General features: G+C 39.9%; 1 protein-coding gene and 1 long non-coding RNA gene across 14 annotated transcripts in view; one reads left to right on the forward strand and one right to left on the reverse strand.

Annotated features, from left to right (window-relative positions):
- NAP1L1 (nucleosome assembly protein 1 like 1) overlaps window positions 1-27139 on the reverse strand; it is a 51334-nt gene that overhangs the window by 13981 nt on the left and 10214 nt on the right. For 6 of the 13 annotated variants that reach the window (XM_005291343.5, XM_042860105.2, XM_042860107.2 and 3 more), the window contains exons 2-9: window positions 16795-16831; window positions 15681-15769; window positions 12851-12953; window positions 3207-3348; window positions 2726-2806; window positions 2322-2450; window positions 1690-1761; window positions 803-942 (exon numbers count right to left, since the gene is read on the reverse strand). In XM_005291343.5, the coding sequence (XP_005291400.1) occupies window positions 803-942; window positions 1690-1761; window positions 2322-2450; window positions 2726-2806; window positions 3207-3348; window positions 12851-12953; window positions 15681-15769; window positions 16795-16811 (773 nt within the window). In that variant the 5' untranslated portion in view covers window positions 16812-16831. Of the gene's footprint in view, window positions 1-802; window positions 943-1689; window positions 1762-2321; window positions 2451-2725; window positions 2807-3206; window positions 3349-12850; window positions 12954-15680; window positions 15770-16794; window positions 16871-27139 lie in introns of all 13 variants that reach the window. The other 7 variants (XM_065559172.1, XM_042860106.2, XM_065559176.1 and 4 more) reach the window with 3 other exon arrangements.
- On the forward strand, window positions 17582-20285 carry LOC135973895 (uncharacterized). Its single transcript, XR_010590935.1, has 2 exons — window positions 17582-17856; window positions 18045-20285. It is a non-coding gene; the product is annotated as an uncharacterized LOC135973895 (long non-coding RNA).

Raw genomic sequence — 27139 nt, forward strand, 5'->3', positions numbered from 1 at the left:
ACCTGCCAAGGACAACAAGGGACGAACTCCACTCAAGTTCATTTACTTGGTGAAAGAAATTAAGACCCCAAAAAAGTTGGAAGGAAGGCAGGCAGCTCAGGCAAACAACAAAAAAATCAAGTCAGTAAATGTTCATTCTTGAAGCATTGATTGCATGGATCTCTGTATCTGATGAACATTGCGGGTGATCCTAGACGCAGAAGTTTGAGGAGTCTCAATTTAACAATTATAGGATTGTCCTCCTGACCTGTGTATTTGATCTAGAAAATCAATTCAAGGAATGATGCTATATAAAATTTAGAAAGAATAATGGTTCAATCCATGAGAGAGAAGACATTCAGAGCGTCAACATGTTAACTCTATTCATGGGTATAGGAGGCAGCTTTTTGCTGTTTACACAATTGAAGAGGTGTTTGAGGCTGTGGTTGTACTAAAGAGCTGTCTGGAGCTTCATGTACCCCTCATTTATGCCCCTATTGTTCTCTCTCCCCCCCCCCAAAGTCAACAAGATTCTGACCATAGTTGCCTAGTACATTGTCTGAAATTTTAGAGCTGATTGGATGCAGTGTTCAAAAGTTACCCCATTTCATGCATAGCCAAACACAGAAATCCCAGCGAGTTGAATCTAAGACCATTGCTTGAATGTAAGACTAATACTTACCTGCCTTGAGTGCAGGGGACTGGACTAGATGACCTCTCAAGGTCCCTTCCAGTTCTAGGATTGCACGCTCAGTCAGCCAAATATTCAAGAAGAGTCATCAAAAGGTGGTTAACTACTTTAAAATTCCATATTAACACTTACCCTGTACAACCCATAATTTCTGGTCCATCAAAGGAAAAGGGATCAGAATCATCTGGTTCTGATCTCATTCTGTATGACTTTGTCAACACTTCATTTGTGAAGAAGTCATTTGATTCGAAGTGAAATTCTAACGTGAAACTCTAAAAACAATTGCCAAAAGACAATGTCATTAGCAACTGAGCAACATTTATTCATCTTTAATTTCAAATTACGATTAACAACTAATATACAAGAATCAGATAGTCCAAATCAATGTACACCTCTTTTCCAGTAATAAAGTGGCTTACTTAATGTCAATTCTGCCCAATATATGAGACTCAAAATTCTAAAACAATTTCTATCCCCAAATTACAATAATTTAAAGTTTCCTTAATTTGATACTGGCATCTAGGTTTATTATTTTCATCTTCTGCCTCATACATTTTGAAGTGTCATCACCTGATAAACAGTGATCTGTGAGCTATAACGTAGAGCTAAGCCTCTCGACTACTACAGAAATAATTAGTCATTTTAACTTCTTTGCAAACCACATAATTTCTTGCAAGCAACGTAGGTAATCAGTTCAAGGACATAATTATCAGCAACTATATTTTTGAAATTGTGTCCAAATCCGAAAGTGAAACTCCTAGCTGCAAATACTGACTAAAGCTAGGTTTTGTATCTAATTGATTAAACTGTCAAAATACAAGAGATAATGTGGTCATTTTATATATGACTGTATTAACAGCATGCTAGTGCCATTTCTCACTAAGAACAGACTAAAAATTCTTCAGAATCCAAAAGGCACCATCAAATATTTGACAGGCAAAGACCATCACTATGTTCCCAGTGTCAATTTTAATCTTATCATGCAGAAATACATAGTTTGTCTAAGATGTTAAGCTTACCATAGGCTGACCGGCTTCTGAGAACTTCACTTTAATATCTTTTAAGTGTTTCAGGATAGGTTCATCATGTTCCTTTAAATAAATTGATTTTAAATCAATGCATAGCATTTTTCATGCAAACAGCATTTGAGTTAAGCTAGTTACAAAATAAAAAAATGCACTGGGGTGAAAGGGGCACAGATATATTTAGTATTTGTTTCACAGTAGCTAAGAACCGGTGATGGGCATTTGAAAGTATTTTATACAATTATTTGACCAGCAGAGGGCAACAGTAAAGTAATAAATAGGCACAGTAAATAATTTCAATTATATAAGCATCCTCAATCTTATTCAATCATGAAAGGCAGTTTCTCATAATTTGATATGCAATTCATCACTGAATATGTGAAGAAGACCTGTGTAAGGAATGTAATTGGCAACTAAAGAATATGATGTGTCATGCTGAACAGGTGTGGGAGCATGGTACATCATTCCATTGACAAAGCACTTTGAAATGGGATACAAGCCATTTTTATTCTACCAGAAGAAATACCAAGACAGCCAAATCAGATCACTATTTCCACAACTTCTAGAAGCACACCAGTACAAATTTTATAACTTATGATTACATTTAACTTCAGGTCACCACCTACCTGAACCATATCACTAAGCAAGTCAACATTCTTAAATACTGTCAGCCAAAACTCAGGAATTCCTTTAGGGTCTTCTTTTTCTTCATCTTTTTTCTCCTCTTCAAGCTTGGCCTTCTCTTTCATTTCCTCCTTGATAAAATAAAAATGTTAAACTTTCTAAAATTTAACAAGAGTTTTATCACAAGTACCAGATATTCGGTTAAAGCACATGATTTTATGATAAAGTCAGTGTGCCCATAACTAAAAATCAAGATTCACAGCTACTTTATAGAGTCACAAAAAGCTATTATGAGAATTTCAATGCTGGCATTTTAGATTTTGCTACAGTATTGGGTCTTGTTTAGTGTGTTAAAGCTTGAAATATGCCATCAATTATTCTCTTCAGATATAGTGGAGATACTCACTGAAATTTCTTCTTCAGCATCTGCTTTCCATTCACATTCTTCCTCTGTAGGTTCATAAATTGCATTGATGATTTCACTTCGCTGGAAAATAAAACCCATGAAGTCTTTCAGTTTACTGTTGTATGTTTTTGCAATTAGTAAAGTTACTGTAAGCCAAGCTCTCTCTTTGGGGAATGCATTCCATTTGCTTCTTGACCTCATCTGCCACTCAACAGTAACATTACACTTTACTCCTATGCCCCTCCAAAATAACCACCCAGGCCCTGAGACCCTTAATCACACTGGTTACTCTCATGGGTGGTCCTATTGGAATCAATTCACTCACGGGACTGAGGGGTTCACATCTGGCCCCACATGGGACTGTAACACCATATAGCTACAGATATGCACCACTGATGTTTATTCCCATTGTTATCCTCTCTTTTGGGATTTTAGTTAACTAGAGCTTAAAAATAAAGTTAAATTAGCAAAGAGTTGTTACCTTATCGAACAGAGGTTGATAGAGAGCAGCATACTTTCTTTCCAGCTCATGAACTTCCTCGTAGAACTTTGCTTCTATCTGTGCACACTTAACTTGAAGGTTCTTGAGTGCATTCACCCGTCTCTTAACTACCTTAGGCAAGCTGAAAGTTTCAGTTATACAGTATTATGATTACTATTAACAGAAGTGTTCCATAAAACACACGGACCCCCCTTCTGAATCACTCCCTGCCCACCCCATAGCCACCTTCCATAGTACAGATTAGTTTTGTTTTATGCTATGTTACAATACTTTTCATACTTAAGCTTTTGACAGAACAATGGAGAACATAACTCACTATTTCATGCTGATTCAGCATTAATGCAAACTCAAACTAATCTGAGGTTTCATTAAGGCTAGGGGCAAAGCATTCCAAAGAACCAAGTTTTATTACGTAAGATTTGCTTAAAGATCCTAAGCAATAATGTTAGGCTGCTCTCTAAATAGTAGAGTATTAACTGAATTTAAAGTAATTTAATAAATAATAATAATAATAATTAATGGAGATATCCCATCTCCTAGAACTGGAAGGGACCTTTAAAGGTCATTGAGTCCAGCCCCCTGCCTTCACTAGCAGGACCAAGTACTGATTTTGCCCCAGATCCCCAAGTGGCCCCTCAAGGATTGAACTCACAACGCTGGGTTTAGCAGGCCAATGCTCAAACCACTGAGCTATCCCTCCCCCCCAATTTAAAGTAAATGATTGTCAGGATAGTGTTTTTTATCCCTACAAAGATGGGCCAATGCATCAAGATGACAAGCTACTTTTTTTCTATTTGATTAGAGAAAAATCAAGTAACATCAGGATTTACATCTGTATATTAGGCAGTTGAGGGCCAAGAGGCTGGTGCAACATTTCAGAACATATTATATAATATTCCCATGAATTAAAAAGATTTTTCCTAGACAGATCAATGTATTAAGTAAATGTTGGAAAAGTGTGGAAGTGACACGGATTATAAAATACAATAATTAGTTGCAACCCCTTGAGCTCTTAGCTTTACTTGTAATCAACTGGGTGCTCTCCTTACATCTGGGCTCCAATGACTATGTAACATTAAAACATTAAGGCCCAGTTATAGCTGAGGTGGATAAAGTCCAGCTTGTGGGCGAGGTGGGTTACATAGCTGGCCTCCAAGTTTCTCCCATCCTGGACTGGCTGTACACTGGCCCAGACACCCAGCAAGAATTAGGCTACAGCAAGCTCTCTAAATTACACTGGCTAGCCGCAATTGGCTGCCCAGGGGCTGATCAGCAGAATGTATGATCGTCCCAGCCTTGCCCTCTAAACTGCTTCCACAAAACCAACATAAGAATGCAGGGTGTCAGAGCCTATATATACACAGGATCCTATTATGCTGCAGTGATCTTCCTGGGGCCACTTACAGTGGCTTCATGCCTATGTCCCAATGGCAGTGGAGCACAAAGTGGCCATGCCTCAACCGAGGATCTGAACTCAAGTATTTTATGCAAACTTTATGGAAAAAAATGTACATTACTTGAGTCGGAAAACGATGGGGTATATTCTCAAGGATGGTGCTCAATTTGTAAGAGTTATACACAGTGATATTTACATGTCTAAGAGTATAAAATTAAATGTTGCCATTTACTCAGTGTATGGCTATCCAAACTGGGTAGCACGCTGAGTTACCCCCCCTGCCTGCACACAGACCCTAGCTACCCCCTCCCTGCACCCTGAGCAGTTTTCAAACTTTTTGATCTGAGTTCCCCCCTTTGAATTATATTTTTTGGTTGCAGACAGGCTGGGTGGCCTCCTGAGTGAGTCAGGGGGTGGAGGTGGCACTCCCTCCCTGGACCCTGCTGTGTGGAGCTGGCTCGAGCCCTGCCAGCTGTTGTCCTCCCAAATAGAAGTAAAACTATGCCTAAGGACTCGCCTGGCCTGGAGCTCCTACCCCCCCCCCCCCCCCCACCACACACAACCCCTGCTGGGCCCTGGCATTTTTATAACATGTTGAGCGGGGCCTCAGGGAGAAAGGTTGAGAACCCCTGGGAAAAAGAATATTCATTACTCAATATAGGACAAACAAAAAGCAAGAAGTTAAAACCCTTCCATTGCCCTCCTATCAGTGACAAAATAGTGATTTCATGCTTGGATATTTAAAAAACATTTTATGCACTTTGAAAGAAAATTTGGAAGACTGTCTACGCAAAAGGAGTGTGTAGATAAAGTTATTTTAGGAACTAGAAAAGATTGAATGTATTAGCATTTGCCTAATTTATTAAGGAGGTGGACCATATTGATCAGAACAGACTATAACCAGACTGCTTTTATTATTATTCTCACCTTTAGCTTTAAGAAGGGAGAAACAATTGAAGGCTCTGTTAAACTACTTACTTTAGTTGTCAAGCACTGGATGGGACTAAAGTACCTAACACTGCTCTACTCATTGTATTACTTACAGGTTCTGAGACTATTGCAACACTAGTTTAGTTTTAAAATGGTTTTAAAATACAAAATTGCCACCTTCCTCACTATCATTCTTAGGGTTGACAAGAATGTACCACCCCGACTAGTAAGATTTCTATTAACATCAAACAAGTGAGTTTCCAATAGGTCACCAATAATTCAGCATCTGGCTTTTGCTGAAGTAGAGATCTGCAATATGCAATATCAAACAAACTTATTCAGGAAGGTTCTGAAAAAGTTCTTATCCACCCAATATGACATTTACATTCAGTTATATTACTTTCATACTCTCTTTTAGAGATATTCTAAAATTTAAGGTCAAATTTATCACTAATGCTCCACTGCAATTTTAACTTGACGGAATGGTACAGTGAAAAATCAAAAGGTTAGTTGTGTAAAGATGTTAATAGAAAAATATTAGAAAGACTTTTGTTGAGACAGCATATGATAAGCACTCATTTGAGGTCACTGACTACAGTAACATTCTGCAAGAGTCTAATGACACTGGACAGGTCCTAGCAACTGTACATATAAGCATCAAGAAACAAATAGATACACACATCTTGTTTCTCAGTATCAGACTGTCAGGCTAATATTGGACACCTAATGCAAATTCAAGCCAGAGTAATTTAATGCAGGTTAACCCCTTTTATGGGAGCATCTGGATTCCTTAGTATAAATCATATTGGATATAAAAGTAAAATGCAGAACTGCTAGCGCCAACTAATTTCAAACTTCAACTGAGATTTATATATTAGTATCAAAGGGGTAGCCGTGTTAGTCTGGATCTGTAAAAGCAGCAAAGAGTCCTGTGGCACCTTATAGACTAACAGATATATTGGAGCATGAGCTTTCGTGGGTGAATACTCACTTCTTCGGATGCAACTTCTTGGGTATTCACCCATGAAAGCTCATGCTCCAATATGTCTGTTAGTATATAAGGTGCCACAGGACTCTTTGCTGCTTTTACAGATCCTGTGTGAAAAGGCATGTAAAGATAATGGAAGTGTCACCTATAAGCAGTTTTATAAAAGATAAAATTATGCAATAGCTCCAAAGAGAGGCAACAGGTCCAAAAGAATCAAAGCTGAAGGAACAAACAGATACAAGAGGACACCCAGTTAGCACTTGGTCCTCTGAATGCAAGTCAATTTAATGAATGTATGGTCAAATGAGAAGCAGGGCCAATCTCCTCAGGAGGTTTGTCTGACCTACAGAAAAACTTTAAATCAGCTTGTGGAGCCAAGCTTCATTGGAATTAGTATAAACATGGACAGAGGAGCAACTGACTGGCTGCAACAGAATTAGTAATACCTAGACTTGGCCAAATAGAATGCTTTTTCATCAGAAAATGCCAATTTGTCAAAATCTAAACGTTCCATGGGAATGTATTCATTTCACCTGAATTTCAACAGAACTTGTAATGGAAGCTTGCTTGGTTTCCTGCCAACTTGCTTGCCTGCTCAGCTCCTCAGCAGCCTGGACTTCCAGACAGGCTGCCTCAGAGTTGGGGCTCCCAGAAGCCCAGAGCTGCCTATAGCCTCAAACATTCTGAAAAGGTTGAAACAATGTTTCCACTTTTTCACAACAGAATTTTGCAATTCTTGTTCTTTGCAGAAAGTTTCAAAATTGTTTTTCCCTGTTTTGAATAGAGGGGATTTTTGAAGTTCCCCATGGACAAGATATTCCTATTTCCGACAAGCTCTATAAAAAAAAAAAAAAAAAAAAAAAAAAAAAAAAAAAAAAGGGCTAATTTGTAGCCTGTTTACAAAAAATAATAATTTGGGGTGGTCCATGGCACGTATCAGCCCTTTGGAGGAAATCAAATTAAAACGTTATTTGAAAAAGACTGCTTCTCCCATTAGGCTCATTGCAAGCCTCACCTGCTTATTCTCATTTCTGATAGATTATACTGAGCATACATGGACAGAGGAGTTAACAGGATTTTAAGCCTTAAATTTCACACCAGCTGGGCAGTACAAGGAGATAAACAGTAGTCCTTTAAACAAGACCCACCAACCAGTGGCAGTAGTCCTTTAAACAAGACCCACCAACCACTGAGTCTCACCTTAGGCAGACATCTGGAAAAAAGTTTGGGAGGCATACTGCTAAAAATCCGTCAGTCAGGGTATGGGAAGGGTTACATTTTTGGGGTGGGAGAGGGAGAATAATCAAAGAATTTCTGTAAAAAAATTTAGACATGAATGCTTGCTGGAAGGGGAGGGACATTTTAGGGAACAGAGTTAGGGAATTTGGAGTTGCACTGGAAAATAGGGATGGGTGGGGTAAGGAAGAAGCGAAGGCTTGGGGATGGGGGATTAGGACACTGGGAAGAGGACATGGGGGTAAGTGGCAGGGGCATCTGTCAGCACCACATTCTCCCCATCTGTATGTCAGGATCTGGGGGTCAGATCCTCTCCTTGCCCCCTCCCCCCATATGTGAGCTAGGATCTAGGTGTCAGTTCCCCTCCAGTGGTGTCTAAGCGCCACACTCTGCCTCCATGTGTGTCAGGATCTGGGAAGCTGCTTATCTATGGTGCTCTAACCCCCTCCAACATCCCATGTGAGCCAGTTTCAGTGGGGCTTGCTTTTCTGGGGGTCTGAACCCCTTCCTCTATTCATGTCAGAACCAGTATCTATAGGGGTCTTCCCCTTTGCCTCCCATGTAAACCAGGTTTGAGGGCTTACCTTACTGGGGCGGTCTGAACCCTTCTCCGTACCACCCATGTGAGCAAGGATCTGGAAAAACCCTGCTCTTCTGGGTGAAGAGCTTAGAACAAGCATGCTCGGAGCATACAAAGAACATACTGTTGAGACTGGGGTGAAGAGCTGAGAACTGGTCTGCTTGACACATCAGAAACTCTCCTGCACTGGGGAGAGTGGGGTAAGAGAACACCTACCGACATGACTAGAGCAGTGGCTCGAGCTAGGTCTACACTATAGGACCTTACAGCAGCACAGCTGTACAGCTGCAGCTCCACCGCTCTAAGGTGAGCACTCTCCCACCAACATAATTAAGCCATACCCAATGATCAGCAGTAGCTATGTCGGTGGGAAACGCTCTCCCACTGACATAGCACTGTCCACATTGGCGCTTTTGTCAGTGAACCTTATATTGGTCAGGGGTGTGTTTTTTCACACCCCTGACCAATGCAAGTTTTGCCAACAAAAATGCTAGTATAGACAAAGCCTCAGTTATTGTTTCAATCTGTACTCATCTCCACTGGGTATTCTTTCATCTGAAAACATCTCATTGCAATGAATCACTTAACACCTCACAGAGCCTGCAACTTTGAAGTCTGAGAATTCTTTAACCCCTGGCAGAAGTCTAACTGTAAACATTTGGAGGAGGAGGGGGGCGGGGAGGGGCTTCCTTTTAAAAAAAAAAATGTTTTTTGGAGAAATGTAATCCGAGTACAGCAGGATATTCAGAAGGTACTAAAACTATTTTTGAGAATGAGCTAAATTAGACAAGTAAATGCTAATTGGAAGGGGAGGGTTGATTGGGGTGGTAACAGGGGGTTGAGTCTCCAGCAAGGGATTATGGGGAAGGGGCTAAGTGGAAATGGGTGGTAGGGGAGGGAAGATAAGAGGCTGGAGAATATGAAGGGTAGCAAAGAGAGTTGGGGGTTCAGAGTTGGAGCGGCCTGTCAGCACTGAGAGAGAGAGAGAGAGAGAGAGAGAGAGAGAGAGAGAGAGAATGAGAATACACACACTATATATAGAGTGAGAGAGAGAGAGAGAGATCTAGGGAAGCCCTAACACCTCTGCAGGTACCCGAGACCTTCTCTGACCACTATGTACTCCAGGATATGGGGGACCCTACTCCTCTTGCAGTGTCTGAGACCCTCTCCCTGCCCTTCCTTGTGAGATGGGCTCTGGAGGAGGGTGGAGGAATGAAGGCAATGCAAATTTAAATACCTGAAATCCATAAAATAACTAGTTAAGGTATATATCAGCCCTGTGGGAGGCATAGGGGACAGTTAGCCAGAGTGTTTGGGAGAAGGGCACACTGAGCAGACCTGGAACATGGCTGGGGAAGCCTGACAGAAACAGGGGAGAGTGCCAAAGGAGGTGGGTAGTGGGAGTAAGGGGCCAAGTTCAGTATGCAGCTCAGGCTACCTAATAACCATGGCAGTATATGACCCTCCAGTAAGCTTTTGCCATGATGCATACACAGTAGCATAGGTCTGGAGACAGCAAGGAGTAACTTCTTACAAGTTAATGGTTTCTACAGTGCCAGGTAATAGCATAATAGGATGGGAAGGAGAGGGGGAGCTGGAAACAAGGAGGGTGTGGAGAAGAATACAGACATACCAGTCTTCTCTCAACACTTTGCGATCTGGTCTACACAACAGACCTATATTAGCGTAACTACGTCGCTCAGGGATGAGAAAAATTCATACCCCATAGCAACATAATTATACTATCGAAAGCCCCTGCGTAGACAGCACTATGTTAGCGGAAGAACTTCTCCCACCAACAAAATCCAGCTACCACCTTTTGGGGAGGTAACTACATAGACAGGAGAGCACGCACGCGCTCTCTCTCTCTCTCTCTCTCTCATCAGTTTATACTCCTGGGCGAATTCTACGCCACTGCATGTGCGCAGAATTCATGTCCCCCGCAGATTGCTTCCCTGCAGAAAAATGACTGACTGACAGGGAAGTAAAAGGAAGCTGCAAAAGCAGTCACGCACCACTCCTTAGTAGTGCAGGTACATCGTTTCAGACACCTAAAGCAGCCGGCAGAGGGGTAAATCACCACAGAGCTGGGGACACCTCAGCCAGTGGCTCCAACCCTGAACCAGGATCAGCTGAGACTCCCATCAGGGCTGGAGGCAGGAGAGGATGGGACTTACTCTTCCCCTGCAAGGAGTGGCTGGGACTATGTCAGACCTCCCCCAGCTGCAGGAAGCTCAGCATCCTCCCCTTCTTCTTATCTCCCTCCCCTCTCGCAGATGAGCAGGGCCCCAGGGTGTTTCTGAGGCAGGCCCAGGCCTTATGCTCTGTCAGGATCAGGTGCAGCCTCACCATTGAGTTTACGTCCCAGGGGTGGGAGGGCTGCAGGGTGATCTCCCACCTTTGTGCAGCCAGTAGCCTGTGCTCCCCACTGCTATGCTGGAGCCACTGCATTTATTTATTGACAAATAAAACTTGCAGAATTTTAAAATAGTGTGTGCAGAATTTAATTTTTTAGCGCAGAATGCCCTCAGGAGTACTTGGAGCATCTTAATTAAAGCGCTACATCAACTGTATGCTGATGCAGCATTATAACTGTAGACTTGCCCCAAGTTACTGTAACAACTAAGTAATAAGACTGTCAAGGTTTTGGGACATAGACCATGAATGAGATTTCCCACACTGGCCCCGTTCGCAACTACACACTGCAAACATTTCAATGCACTACTATTATCCCATGAAATATACTGGAGGGTGTGTGTGTGTGTGTGTGTGTGTGTGTGTGTGGGGGGGGGGGGGGGGGGGGGGGGGAGAGGAGAAGAACACTGAGGAAATCACATCATAACCATTTGGCCTAGTGAAAATACTGACTGGGACTACTTCTAGGTTTGTCACTGGCCTACTTGGTGACTGTGGGCAAGTCATTTCACCTCTGTGCCTCAGTTTCTCATCTGTAAAAATGGAGATACTGATGTAAAGTTCTTTGAGCTCTACTGATGAAAAGCACTATATAAAGCTAGGCCTTTTGATTATTACATACCTACAGTACCTGATCAGCTGCCAACTAGGTAAAACTGCCCAAAGGACCACTAATTCTTACCAACAAACATTTCTTTCTGTTTAAAAACAAACAAAAACATTAAGATATTAAGTAGCAAAAAACCCCATAATTAACCCAGAGTTCAGGTTGCCTGGTAGTAGCTCATGCCCTGCTAGAAGTTCAGAAAAACTCAACTGAAAAACAAGAAACAGAGTTAAGGTAAACAATGCAACTTTAACTCTGCCCATATCAGAAACACTCCCGCACTGGGCTGGGTGGGAAGGGAACACCTACTAACATGACTGGAGTAGTGCCCCATAATGCCCGTAACACACATACAGTGACAATGCAGAGTGCACGTAATGAATAGGTGCTACTTGCCATTGCCCTACACTCAAACACAGACTACTCCTCAGACAGAATACCATGCTTTAACAACCATTTCAGACCCTTCCACAACCCACTGACACCTGCACATACCACCCAAACATGTACTTCCTCAGACCCATCATATCAACCAGCTGCTCTCATATCCCATCAGATGACAACACCCATGACAAGACCACCCTAGAGCCCTGCTACTGACACAACCTACCAAATTCTGTATTAAAGTGAGCAGAGTAGAACCTCAAGGCACATGTGTATCTTTCCTTTGACAATATATGTTGGGGGGGGGGGGGAGGAGGAGAAGGGACACAGATCCAGTTCTCATCATATCACAACTACAGCTCTCCAAAGCTGCTCCAACTTCTTCCTCCACCATTCAATACAGCTACACTTAACAGTGAATGTAGCTGTAGTCCATGCAGATAATTCCCAGGGGCTACTGCCAGCTCCAGGTGGCAGAGTTAAGGCTGTGCAAGCATTTACCTTAACTCAATTTCCTGGCTTTCTGACTTTTGAATTTTGCTGAACTCCACATTCTGGAAGTGCATGAGCTATCAACTGGGCAATCTTAACTCCGCATTAATGAAGTTTTATGCCATTTAATCATTCTACAAGTTTTTCTGACCATACTGTAACAAGGATATCAGGAAACATAACTCAGCAACCGTATTACAGAAATGGATCCACGCTTTTCAAAAAAATAGCTCAAATTCTTGTAGTATTTATTACTGAAAGACTATGAAAGCGACCTCAAACAAACAGTTCAACTTCAACTTAAGTAAAACTTAAATGTACCTCTGCAAGTCACTTTAACGTCATCCCTACTTTAAGCTCTTTACCAAGCTTCCCACCTTCCCTTCCTCAAACAACACCCCCCCCTCCCCATGAGAACTCAGTTCCTGATCTCTTCTAAAGGTTAGGTTCTCAGATATATTTGGCCCCAGCAAGTAGTTTAGGATGTATTAATATTATTTGTCTGAAAGCGAAGAGACTGTGTGGTGTGAACACTTCCACAGAGAACAAGATTATAAAAACAGATACTTAACTACTGAATGAGAACAAGCTGTACCTTTCTATATATCCTGTAGATGTTCCTACCAGACCATCAAGTCTTTCCTGAAGGGCTGCAAGAATCTGAGGATTTTGCATCATCTGTACAGTCAGCTGCCGAGCTAAGTAAAACCAAGAAGAGGAGAGATTTTGCAAATGCATTATGTTAATCTTGTAGCCAACCTGGAAAGAAACTTATTTTAGTACTAGGGAAAGATGCCAGGTTGACAATCCTTGATATTTGAACCTTTTCAAAGGAAATGCAGCACAAATAGGAGCATTTCACACTTCCATTTTCCCCACTAACACTGTGCCTTAAATATGCTATTAAAAATGTTAGTGAAGATCCATCTTATTCTGATCATTTTGAAAGACAGCTGAATATTTGGAAAATCTAAAAGTTGACCATTCTAGAAAAAAGAAGACAAAGCTTTGAGATTCTTATTTTATGAAAAGTTGACCCAGTCATTAGAATAGAAGTTCTTGCTGAAAACACAGGTTTACAACGGGTCACCAAAAATGTCCTTAAAAAAAAAAAAGGCACTTTTGTCTAACATTTCAAACTAAATGATGTAAAGAAATGCAAGATACTGAGATTTGTACTTTTTGCTTTGGGCAGAGGCAGGGACTGTGCAATGTGTCAATATTCTTCCAAAAACAATTTCTGTACAACTGTCAAAACTCAAATTGGATTCAGTAACTGCCCTACAAGTCTCTAATTTATACAAGATTTCACACACAAAAAAATACTAGTGAAAATAAGGCATAAGTGACTTAAGCAGAAAAATTTAATGTGCAGTAGGAACAAACTGCCATACCAGATCAGACCAGCGATCTCTCTAATCCCATATATTTTATATGTATAATCATCTATGACTGGTCAGTACCAGATTCTTCAGAGGTAGGTGCAAGAAATCCCATAGTTTAAAAAAATAAAATAAGGGTAACTTTGCCCGTGGAGAAGCTGCTTCTTAACCTCTGTCATACCTTGACATCAGGGAAGTTTGTAGCCTATAAAATTTGTCTTGTCTAATGTAACTAACTGTTCTAATTATCCATATTAATATTCATCTTTTAACTCTTACCAAGCTCTTGCCCTCAATATCCTGTGGCAATGAATTCCACATATTTATTATTCCAAAATGCATAAGAGTTTCCCTTTTATCAGCTTTTTAAAAAAAAGTTAACTTTCACTGAACATCCTTGTTCTTGCATTTTCAGAGATTAAGATATATATGTGTGTGTGTGTGTGTGTGTGTGTGTACACACCTAAACCCCTCCTAATTTTGTGCGCTAAATTAAACAAATTCTCGATCTTTTTAATCTCTCCCAGAAGTGAGCACACTACTTCAGATGAGGTCGTACCATCTTTGCATGAAATTCCATATTATTTTCTGTCCAATATTTAATACATTCTAAAATTGTTCACTGTTTTGACTGCATTTACACATTGAGCAGGGGTTTTCAGAGAGCTGTGCATAACAGCAGTCCAGTCTCTTTCTTGAGTGACTGCAATTTAGATGCCAGTAACATGCAGAAGAAGTAGTTCAAGTTACTTCTCCAAAAGGGATTACCCTGCATTTGTCAATGACGACTTGTTTGCCATTGAACTGTTCATTCAGACAGCTCTCTTAGATCTTTTGGTTCTTCCATGTTCTCTATACTTAAAACATATGCAATTGAAACATCTGCAATTTTATCACATTAATATATTAAACACCAGTTCTAGTACAGTATTTTAGGTCACTCAATTGTCAATCTTTTACCATGTTGAAAAGTGACCATTTTTTCCTACTCTTAAAGTTTTTAATCCCTGAGAGAACTTCCAACTCTCATCCAAGACTACTAGGTTTCCTTAATAGCATTCAGTGAAGAACTTTCAAACAGGCTCTTGAAATTCCAAATAAATATCAAATGGGTCTTTTTTACACTCACTACTTTGTTTACATGCTAAAGTCCAATAGGATTAGAAAAGCATTTTATTCTATTGAAGTTCTGCTGGTCGGTCCCTATGATATATTCATATGGGTATTTTAGAACTCTATTTTTACTTATTTCAGCCAAGTTTGCCTAGTACTGAACTTCCCTTAGTGTCTTTTTACAGGTAGGTGCGATACATGCTACCCCAGTCTTTAGCTATAATAGCTGATTTTAACTTGGTTGTATGCTTTTGTTAGCAGTTAAACTATTTCACTCAAGTTCTTTGGGAACTCTTTAGGTGTTATACCATTGGATTAAGGGAACTTGTTGCTATTTATCAGCCGGTTACGTTAATCTGATATCTTCAGCAAATCGCAGGCTTCATACTGCGAAGACACTAAAAGCATTTCTTGCCATTTGTTTATATTTTGCCTCTTTGCTCTCTTCAAATTCCATTTTCACCCTCCAAACCAAACTACATTACATGAGCAGGACCAACTTTTTCCACCTGGATTGTGTGTCATGCAAAATGTACTACTAACTAGATATAAATGGGTGGGTTTTTTGGGGGGTATATGTGGATTTCTACTAATTGTGACTGAATCGTTGTGAAGTTGAATGGTTGTCTGTGAAATTAAGACAAGTGAGCAGTAAAGTTCATTTGAGAGTAGTGACCGAAGCACTGACTGGTCAATGACTGGTTCACATGGATAATGTTTCATGAACTGCTGCTGTTCAAGATTTAAAAAGAATGAGAGCAGACACCAACATGAAGTGAATGATCATTAAAAATCCCTTTGAATGAGCAATACCTTTCTGGTTTCAGAATTTAAAAAGCATTAAAAAAAAACATTTTATCATTTGCATTCAGTTTAAATTGAAACGTGAAATCCTTTTAGAATTTCTTTTGATGTGTGTTACAGTGTTACCTTTACTGTTGGCATCCTCGCCAGTTTCTTCTTCTTCCACTTCTTCAACATCTTCCATATCCTGTTGGTCAAGTTCAGCCTGTTCTTTGCTAGTAGAAACATTCAATTCAAGAGTTGACGTTTGTTTTGTTTTTTTCCTTTTAAGCTAAAGGACTTGTTTACTAATACAACTTGTCCTGAAAAAGCTGCAGTTACAGATATTGCATTAGTTCCCATTGTAACAACTAAGCTGATATATTCAGTTTTGTGGTTGGGTATTTTATTTTTTATTTTATTTTATTTTTTTGAACTTTTGTAACTTTTCCACTGGTAAATTTGACCAAAATAGTAAAATTCAAATTGGAAACTTTCCACAACAACAATTTCACTTTTACTATTCTAATGAGCAAATAATTTAGTGGTTTGCATATAAGACTAGGAATTGAGAATCAGAGTTCCAGTCCCATCCTGGGGAGAAATGCCCTCTGTGAACTTGGTCAAATCATTTAAACCTCTACCCTCTGCCCCAACATTTCTCCCTCTGTAAAATGAAACTAACTCCACAGCACTATTAAATCACAGAAACCGTTTTATACACAAGACATAAGTTTCACCTGTATCCTGTTTAAAGTAAGATTTTGCAACGCTTTAAAACTACAATATCACTTTGAAGGACATTTTGGCTTAGCTCCACTGACAAAAAGACAGGGAAAAGAAAAGTAATGTTTAACATGACAGTGGAATGGGCGATGCTGCTTGTTTTAGTAATTTAGTACATGAGTTGAATTTTATTTTGTAGTTAATTAGAACATTGTTAGTTTACATTTTGCATAATAGCTACTGCAGTTACAGTCCCAAACAGGGCTTTGGAATTGTGCTCCAGTTCCGCTCCAGCTCCACTGCTCCGGAGCTGCTCCGTGCTCCAGCTCCGGGCTCCGCTCCAAAGCCCTGGTCCCAAATGAGCATGTAATAAAACAAAATATGAAACCATTTGCATATTTGCTCATTTTACACCAACCTAATATATACCCCTTAAGAGAAAAAGCTATTTAGAGATCACAGTATTTTAAAGTACAGGATTAATCAATACATAGACATTTTTAGTCAAAGTAAATGTCCAAAAGAGTATACTTACTTGTCAATGTCTGCCATGTTCTCAGACCTCAGAAAGCCTTAAAAAAAATAATTGTGTTAAGTTTTATGTACAGAGACTATGTACACCAATATATATATATATATATATTAAAAATGAAGTTTAGGAACTGCATAAGACATGTACTATCATAGTTTTCAAAGCTTATCAGTAGTTTACAAAATAGTTACTATGCTGAGGTCACAGAAGTACCCATTTGTTAGGAGTGCACACTGCACAGAATCACAGAAATGTAGGGCTGACAAGGACTTCAAGTTTCCAGCTCCCTGCGCTATCACAGGACCAACTAAGCCTAGATCACCCTTGACAGGTGTTTGTCCAACCTGTTCTTAACTTCCAGTGATGGGGATTTCACTGCCTCCCTTGGAAGTCTATTTCAATCTTTCATTACCTTTTAGACAGTTTTTCCTAATATTAACCTAAATCTCCCTTGTTGCATATTAAATCCATTGCTTCTTGACATACTTTCAGTGGATATGGAGAACAACTGATCACCATCCTCTTTATAATAACTCTACATATTTAAAGACTATGATCAGGTCACCCTTCAGCAGGGCCGGCTCTAACTTTTTTGCCGCCCCAAGCAAAAAAGAGCACCGCCCCGCCGTAACACCCCCCCCCCCCCCGAGCACCGCCCCACTGAACCAAAACAAAACAAAAACAAACCTGAGCGCCGCCCCGCCACCCCAAGCACATGCTTGGTCAGCTGGTGCCTGGAGCTGGCCCTGCCCTTCAGTCTTGTTTTCTCAAGACTAGCCATGTCTCGCTCTTTTTTTTTTTTTTTTTTTTTTTTTAAAAGCAGCCTTTTCCCCCAGGTGTCAGGTTGTCTAAACCTTTCAGAATTTTTGTTGCTCTCATCTGGACTCTCTCTAGTTTGTCCATATCTTTCCTAAAGTGTGGCACCCATACCTGGACACAGTACTCCAGCTAAGGTCTCACCAGTGCCGAGAACAGGACAGTTACCTCCCATGTCTTACATAGGAAGCTCTTGTTAATACACCTTAGAATGAGAGTCTTTTTTGCAGCTAGAAAAGGTAACAGAGGGTCCTGTGGCACCTTTAAGACTAACAGAAGTATTGGGAGCATAAGCTTTCATGGGTAAGAACCTCACTTCTTCAGATGCAAGTCAGACTTGCATCTGAAGAAGTGAGGTTCTTACCCACGAAAGCTTATGCTCCCAATACTTTTGTTAGTCTTAAAGGTGCCACAGGACCCTCTGTTACCTTTTACAGATTCAGACTAACACAGCTACCCCTCTGATTTTTTGCAGCTGTATCACATTGTTGACAAATTCAATTTGTGATCCACTCTGACCCCTGATCCTTTTCAGCAGTACTACCACCTAGCCAGTTATTCTGCATTTTATAGTTGTGCATCTGATTTTTCATTTTCAAGCAAGTACTTTGCACTTGTCTTTACTGAATTTCATCTTGCTAAATTCAGACCAATGCAGCAATTTGTCATGGTCATTTTGAATTCTAATCCTCTCCTCCAAAGTGCTTGCTTGCTGCAACCCCTCCCAGCTTGGTGTCATCTGCAAATTTTATATGCATACTCTCCACTTCAAGTCATCAATATTTTCATTAAATTCCACCAGATCCTGCAGGACCCCTGTAGATACAACCTCCCCGTTTGTAAACCATTAATAACTACTCTCGAAGTATGACCTTTCAACCAGTTGTGCACCCACCTTATAGTAATTTCATCTAGACCACATTTCCCTAGCTTTCTTTTGAAAATGTTATGTGGGACCATCAAATGCCTTACTTTACCCAAAAACAAAACAAAAAACCACACCCAGTAACCCTGTCAAATAAGGAAATTAGGTTGGTTGATATGGTTTGTTCTTGACAACTTTCATGCTGGCTATTCCTTATAACCCTATTATTCTCCAGGGACTTACAAATTGATTAATATTTGTTCCAGGTATCAAAGTTAGGTTGACTGCCCTATAACTCTCCTGGTTCTCTTTATTGACCCTTTTAAAAAGACAGATACTATGTTTGCCCTTCTCCAGTCTTCCAGGACCTCAACCATCCTCCAGAAGTTCTCAAAGATAATTGCGAACAGTTCTGAGACTGCTTCAGCTAGTTCCTTGGGCATCCTAGGGTGAATTTATCAGTCCCTGCCAACTTTAACACATCTAACCATTCTTCAACCTGTTCTCTCCCTATTTTGGCTTGCATTCCTTCCCCCGGCTGTTAAGTACCTCATCAGCATTAACTTTTTTTGGTGTAGACTAAAGCAAACTAAGCATAACACCTCAGCTTTCTTGATGTCATCAGTTATTAGATCTCCTTTCCCGCTAAGTAGAAGGCCTTCACTTTTCTTCATCTTTCTCTTGCTCCTAATGTAAAGAATCTCTTCATATTTCCTTTTATGTCCCTTGCTAGGTGTAACTGACCTTGTCCCTTACCCCTTCTAATTTTGTCCCTACATGCTTGTGTTATTCTTTTCTACACTTTGTAAGAATGTGTTTGTATATGAAATAGAGATTATAAATTGTCTTGTGCTTTAGAATGAGTTATACTGTATGCCTTTACATTTGGCTAAGGTATTTAACCATGTATTAGATATGGAGTCTAAAATTCAAAATGGCGTGCCTGCCAAACAGCTCGACTCCATCTTTGTTTAGCATCTTGTTGAAGTTTCCGTGCCCTTTTGGAACTCTGGCTGGAAATGAAGCCAACGGTCAGCATAGAACTGGTTGAAACATGTTCCAGCAGGGGAGTTTGCCAGTTTTACCTCAGAACTTTGCCACACTTGTGCTTATATAAACTCTCTGCCTAGTTGCTGTCCATCCTGGAGGCAGCTACGGTATCATTTTATTTGCGCAGCTATGTGGACCAGAAGATCAGAAGACCAGCATTAAGAACTGTGAGTATGCTTACCAATCTCTGAACTCCACATCATTTTCAGAGAAAAGTACAGAGGTCCTGTTGATTGCTCACCCTTGGGTGATCGCAGAGCCAGGCCTCTCTTCAGCATCAGGAGATCCTGTTGATCTCCCCCTAAGAAGCAGGTGAGACCCAGGGTCCATCAGTCGCCTGTGACAACGGTGTCGTACTATCTACTGCTTATCAACACCTAGAAATGGTTCAGTATCTGGAGTATTTGTGTTTTAGGTTTATTTGTTTATTGCCAAGGTGTCTGTTTGGTTGGACCTGGATTTTAAATCCAAATAGTCAAACCACATCTCACTGTTTCTGTTTTAAATAAAAGCTGTCATCTGTTTACTTTAGTCTTCTCTCTTCTTTATTAATCTGCATCACTGGACAGGGAGGTACACTCTCTTTCCCTTCTAACTCCCGGATGATAGATACCGGATAAGGTCTAAGATCCGGCTAATTGGCTACAAGGTATAGCTGGCCTACACCACCCTCACCAACATAGTTAATGTTGCAATAGCTCTTAGACCATGTTTCCACTCTCTATACAATTTCTTTTTAAATTTTCAGCGGGATAGATAAAAATCCATGATTTAAAATAAATAAAATCAGTTTTTGATTTAAAATCAGATTTTTTAATTGCTTTGAGGGAAAAATCTTTTTATCTAAAGATTGTTTTAATTAAGATACCTTATAGCTCAAAGATATCTCATCATGGAATAGGGATTATAAATTTTAATTCTATAGTATGAGAATATATTCATGTAATGGTTAAGAAAAGATTTGTAAATTAGTTCCAATAGTTCACGGATTAGGGACCCAATCTTATGGAGTTACAGGGACTTCTGTATAGATTAACATAAATAACCTTGCTATCTAACCAATGGGACTCAGTGCTCAGTCTAGAAGGTACCATCAGAGATGCTTAGTTTTGCAGTTCTCAAACTGGATTTATATCTCCAGAGATAACATGCTTGTTGACAGCAAAAATGTTTTTAAATAAATAAATGAATAAAATAAATTAAATAAATAGAGGTGAGAAATAACAGACCTCAACCCTATTGTCCCTCTGCAAATTGTGTAGAGAGAGTCAATCCCTTACCTCTCTCTAAAAGTGCAAAGTTGCAAAAAGTTCAATGAAGACTGTTGGGGGCGGAATAGATCTGGACCAGAAGTCTGGAGATAAATGTGAGAGGGGAGGGACAGGCACTAGAAACCAAAGTGAAACTGTTTGAGCAGCATATTCCAGAAGTCTTAAGGTCTTTCTGAGTGTAGTCTTCATTGATTTGAGATCTACCATACCATTCTCTCACAAGAAGGGAAAACCTATAACGGCAGCAGGCCGTAAAAGAGACCCAGTTTGAGAATATTTTAATGAAGTTCCTCTACCTGTGGGTAAGACAGGCAGGCATGCAAAATGCAAACAGTGCAACAAAAACACAAGGCCTGGTTGTTTCGAATGAAACATCATGAGAAGCGTGCCTTCTCAGGAGGACGCTCCGTTGAAGATTATGAAAGGAATATGTCTGAATATGCAGGATCTTCAGATTGGTAAACTTTTTTCCATACTCCTTTCTCAAGGACTGCCCATCTTCCTTCTGACTGTTCTTGAATTCTCAAAAAAATATAGTTGTTATTCTATGGTACTACCACTTTAGATGCAGTTGTGATAAAAATTAATAGCTGAAATAGGCAGATCTTCCTTTTACAATTTCACCTTTAAAGTAGTACTGAGTGTCAGTAAATGCAATGAGTAATACTAAATGAGCAGTATGGTGGTAATAATTAATTAACTGCATTGACTTATTTTGTTTAGGAAAATCCATCCTCAACATACTGGATTCTGAAGACTATCCACCTTCAAGATAATCATCATCATTTTCTATAGTTTCAGAGTAATCTACCAACGATAGTGTTTCAGTCACACCATGTATGTCACATAGCCACAGTATATCATCTGTAGCAAAAAGAAAAAACCCTCCATTGTCCAGAAACAACCATAGATAAGAGCAGATGTTGCAGGCAAATTGCTGGATAAAGTGTATGAAAGAGAAATTGAGTAGTGTGCAAAAAGTCTAGAGGGTAAAATTATTAACCTGAGTCTTGATGAGTGAAGCAATGTCCACAATGATCCTGTTGTATGTGCTTGTGTGACAACAGAAGAAGCGACTGTCTTCCTTACAGAAACAATTGATACATCAGGAAATGCACACAGCAGAATACTTAGAAGAAGTAGCAGTAAAAGCTATAACAAACTGAAAAAAAATTCAAATGTCTAGTACTCAGCTTGGTCATAGACATGCTACAAATGTATCCAAGATGAAAAGAAATTATTTAGAAGAGAGTCCCAAGCTAACATACGGTTGCAGTGCTCATTTGATGCACCTCCTAGCCAAAGACTTCAGTGTTCCAGAAATAAAGGCGAACGTTGTTGAAACTGCAAAATACTTCTGTAATAACGACTTTGCAGCAGCTGCTCTGAAAAAAAGTGGGAGGAACCAAGCTAACTCTCCCAAAAGACACGTGATGGAACTCAGTAGTGGACTGTTTTGAGTACTATATCAAGAACTGGCCTAATCTGATGACAGTTTGTGAACAAAATAGTAAAAAAATAGATGGCACTGTCACAGCCAAAGTTCTCAACGTTGGGCTTAAGAGAGATGTTGACCACATGCCAAGTACCCTGAAGCCTATTTCTGTAGCCTTGAACAAAATGCAGGGAAATAGCTGTTTTTCTGCTGACACTGTTGACATTTCGTAGGAACTGAGTGAGATCTTAAAAAGAGAAATATGCAATGACAGAGAATTACAAGCATTAAAAAAAATAAATGGGACAAGTACTATCTCTAGCTCATTTTCTTGCAAATATTCTCAATACTCGGTACCAAAGTCAAACCTTAATGGCTGAAGAAGAGGAGCTGACTATGACATGGACATCCAGCAATGATCCCTCCATAATGCTAACTATAAAAAAACTTCAGAGCTAAGGGTGAACCATTCAAGAAATATATATTTGCTGATGATGTTTTAAAGAAAGTCACATAAGTGACCACCACCAGTTCACTTAAGCACATGGATTCAGAGACTGCTGAATCTCACTTTTAACAGCAGTAGCTTCTCCTGCCGTTGTAGAAAGAATATTTTCTTCCTTTGGACTAATTCGTTCCAAATTGAGAAATTGTTTGGGACCTGAAAAAGCAGGAAAGCTTGTTTTTCTTTTCCAGATTATGAACCAACAGGAAAATGAAGGTGAAGACGACTGAGTTAGCGGCAGAAGCCAATATTTTAAGTTTCTCATGTTGACCTGGCTGACATAGTTGATTTTTTTTTTTAATATTTCATTGAACTATTTTAGTTAACAATTTTAACAAAAACAAACCTGATTTTAAAAAACTTGAATGTTTAAATTCAAAAATTCATATGCTTGTTTTGTTAAAATATTGTATGTTTGCTGTTGAAGAAAAAATCCAGAATACATAATGTTGTTGTTTTTGTTAAATAAAAATGTAAGATGTCTGTCTGGTGATGTTCTCCTCCTAAAACATGGCAAGAAAATCCTCCAAATATTAATGATTAACCTGTTGAATTGGAACTCGTTCACCACTCAATTACTTCATAAATATCTGATTCAATTAACTTTGGTAAATGAAATAACTAATTATTCATTTTCTGATATAGCTGTAAAGCTAATCTGAAAAGTTTTCAAAATAAGTCACTTTAAAAATGTATTATGTGTACCTTCTAAAAATGAAACCTACATCTAGCTCTGAATTGTGAAGAATATGTATTAAGGTTATAACCACCAACAAGAATGCACTTTTATGTAGAAATCCTTGATTAAATCGAGTCTTCCTGATGCGCGATTTAAATCAAATCCACCCTGATTTTCAGGTAATTGAAGGGATCCTGATGAAGGCCTCTTACTATTCTCATCTCTCCTTTATAGCTGGATAGTTTGCAGTTGTGCCTTTAGTCTCCTTGAGAAACTGCCAGCTCTCCTGAACTTTTTCCCTTATATTTTTCTTCCCATGACACTTTACCTACCAACTCGGAGTTTGTTAATGACTGGACGTCCTTATTGTCCTTATTCTGCTGTTCACTCTACTTTCCTTAAAATCATGAAATCTCTTATTTCATGATCACTTTCACCCAAATTGCTTTCCACCTTCAGATTCACTACCAATTCCCCGTTAGAATCAAGTCTAAAATTGATGACTGCCTGGTTACTTCCTATACTTTCTGGAACAAAATGTTGTCCCCAGTACATGCCAAGAACTTACTGGAAATTGTTATGTCATATTACTTTTCCAGTAGATGTCTGGATAGTTAAAGTCCCCCATCATAACCAGGCCAAGACCTGAATATTTATGGATATCTGTTATTTGTTCTAGAAATACCTCATCCACTTACTCTTCCTGATTTGGTGGTCTATAATAGACCTTGACCATGACATCACCTCTACTTTCTAGGCTTTTATCTTTATACAGAGACTCAACTGTTCTGCCTCCCACCTCCTTCTGGGCCTCAGAACAAGTGTATATATTCTTAATGTATAATGCAATACCTCCTCCCTTTTTATGCTACCTGTCCTTCCTGAACAAGCTATACTCCTCTATCAATATTCCAGTACCCCCCTAAGTCTTACCCCTCCAAGTCTAGGATGCCAATTGCATCATAAATTTAGCTTATGACTAAAATTTCCAGTTTTTCCTGTTTATTCCCCATACTCCTTGCATTTGTGTACAGACATCTAAGATGTTGATCATATTCTCCCACTGATTTCACTCTTGTTGCTCCTATGACCCTGCTGTAATTTTCCATGTCCCCCACAAACAGCAGTTCTGGTATAAGGTTGACAACTTTTCTCATGCAAGTTGAGGTAAACCCATCATATACTGGTTTGCCACATTTTTCCAATGAAGTACTAATCATGTTTATACAATGCCAGAAGCTACAGAAATATGCAATATTTTGAAGATGCTTTCCAATATGAAGAATACAAACTAGATTACCAGCAGGTATGTTATATGACTAAACCAATGAGCCAACTGACTCAACTGCAGCACAAAAGCTCAATAAAAAACAGATCCTTTTGTGACTGAGTGCACCTACTTATAGTAGCATAGCTAATCAGTGCATTTTTGGTAAATGGGTCTCTAGTTAAGGAGGTCTTGAATAAGATAAATTTCTTCAAATATTAGACAGATTTTGCTTTTTCATGGGTTCAACTTCAACCCCATGCCTCATATTAGACCTCTGGGGGAAACGGACAGAACATTTACAGTGCCAGTGCATGTCCAATTTCAGACAAATTTGAAGAATTCATTGTTGCTACTAGGTGCTCAGAATGTTTTGCTGCCAAGCTATTTAAGGCAATTAACTCCCATGTCTTCAAAGGAAAGAATCTAATCACATCGGTGAAGGAGTTTTCAAAACACCTAGATACTATGGTGACGGGTGCATTCAAAATACTCAAGGTAATCCTCAATTTTCAAAGCTATGCCTCATACACACAAGAACAATTTTTAATCACTGATTTATTAGGACCTGAAAACTGAAAGCTCCCTCCATCAAGTCTGCATAACATAAGAACCACCATACTCTTGGGGGAATTCTGCACCACTGCACAATGCAGAATTTTGCAGAAATTAATGCTATACATGCAAAATTCCCCCCTCCCCCTTCACGGAAATGGGCTGGAGAAATGTTGGCTGCCACTTGGGGCCGATGGACCCAGCAGAGTCCAGGTTGCAAATATAAGACAAGGCCAGGAGGAGGGGGAGGGAACTGGAGGGTTCCCAGCAGTTGCAGTTCCCAGCATTCCCTGAAGGAAGGAAAATGGTGGCATGCAGGAAACTCTGTGCAAGCCCAGGACCCAGCATCATGCTGTTTCTCCCTCTGGATCCCTGGGCTCTAGGAGGGTAGGGTCTGCAAGTGTCTGGGCCTGCAGTTGGCCCCCCGGGGGAGGCGCTGGGGAAATGCAGTGTGAATGTCTGGGCTGAGGAGTGGCACATGGCTAGGTTCTGGGGGGGCACATGGCTGGGCTCATGGGGGGGGGGGGGAGAGAAGGGCAGAGAACCAGGAACTAGGCGTAGGGGGGTTCTTTAAAACTCTACTCCTGCAGGAATTTGTGTGTATCCCTATAGTTAGGGACATACTTGCCAACAAGTATTTTGAAATAAATCACCAAAATACTTGAAACTGGTGCGATTATATAGTGTTATTTTGACAAATAAAATTCGCAGAATTTTAAAATCATTGTGTGCAGAATTTAATTTTTTGGCACAGAATTCCCCCAGGAGTAAAACCAGTATAGTTTTACAGGGATTCTTGAAGAATGCAAGTATTAAGACATACACAAGTAATGTCACACTGCATTTTCAACCAGCAAATTGGTATGTAACATTACTATATCTGCCAAAGTACGACACAGGATACTTGGTGGTAACATTTTAGGGTTAAAACGACATAACACAAAGTTACACATTTAAATGTGTGCTGTAACACTACTGCCAGCTTCTCACTCAATAGCAATGTGTTTATTTCTTGGATTAGAGAATTTTTATACAGTAACTTAGGCCAAGTACAAACCCACCTGAAGCCATGCCTCCACTGCTGCTACCCATGCTATTCCAGCTAGTAGATCATGTTTTCACCCCTCAGCAGAGAGCCAAGACGCATGCTAGCTCGATTAGAGTTAGCACAAGTATGCATAGGAGAGCAAAAAAGAGTGACTTCTAGCTCATGCTACAGACAGAGTCTTAATGTTCTGAACAAGCTATCGTGAAACACTGAATAATTGTCATGTGTGTACACTTTAGCTTATTACTTTGAATATGCTGAACACTCTAATGGATTGTTTCTGATACTGAGTAAATTCTATTCTGGAGGTGGCCAAACTTGCTGACCTTCTGAATTGCAGAAAATTTTCATAACTTCAAGAGCTGGGCACACCTGCCAGGGTTCTGGGTTTTAGCATTGCAGGGCTGCCCCTTGCGGCTGAAGTCCATAGCTCTCCCCCCCCCCCCCCGGCCTCCCCCATTTGGTAAGCAGAGAATGAGGGGCATGGTGGGCTCCACGAGCTGCACTTTTAACTGTAAATGAGCCACATGTGGCTTGCAATCTGCAGTTTGGCCACCCCCATTCTATTCCCTACAGCAAGGTCTTAAAGACATTAGTTTAAAAACAAAACAAAAACTTTTGTTCCGATGATGAAATGGGAAGCCATGACTGTTCCAGTAAGACACGGACAATATGGTCACTTTTGGGACATCCATAAGAATCCAGTCACCTAGAGTTTACACTAATTTAGCTAGCTACAAATATGAAAATTACTTGAACAAAGTTTTGGCCGAGTCATTAAAATGAATATTAAAGTAATCAGTAAAAAGGCAACACTTTGTCCAAATGGTAGAGTTGAGGTTCATCAGAACCGCATA

This window comes from Chrysemys picta, chromosome 1 (assembly GCF_011386835.1).
Source record: "Chrysemys picta bellii isolate R12L10 chromosome 1, ASM1138683v2, whole genome shotgun sequence".
NCBI lineage: Eukaryota > Metazoa > Chordata > Testudines > Emydidae > Chrysemys > Chrysemys picta.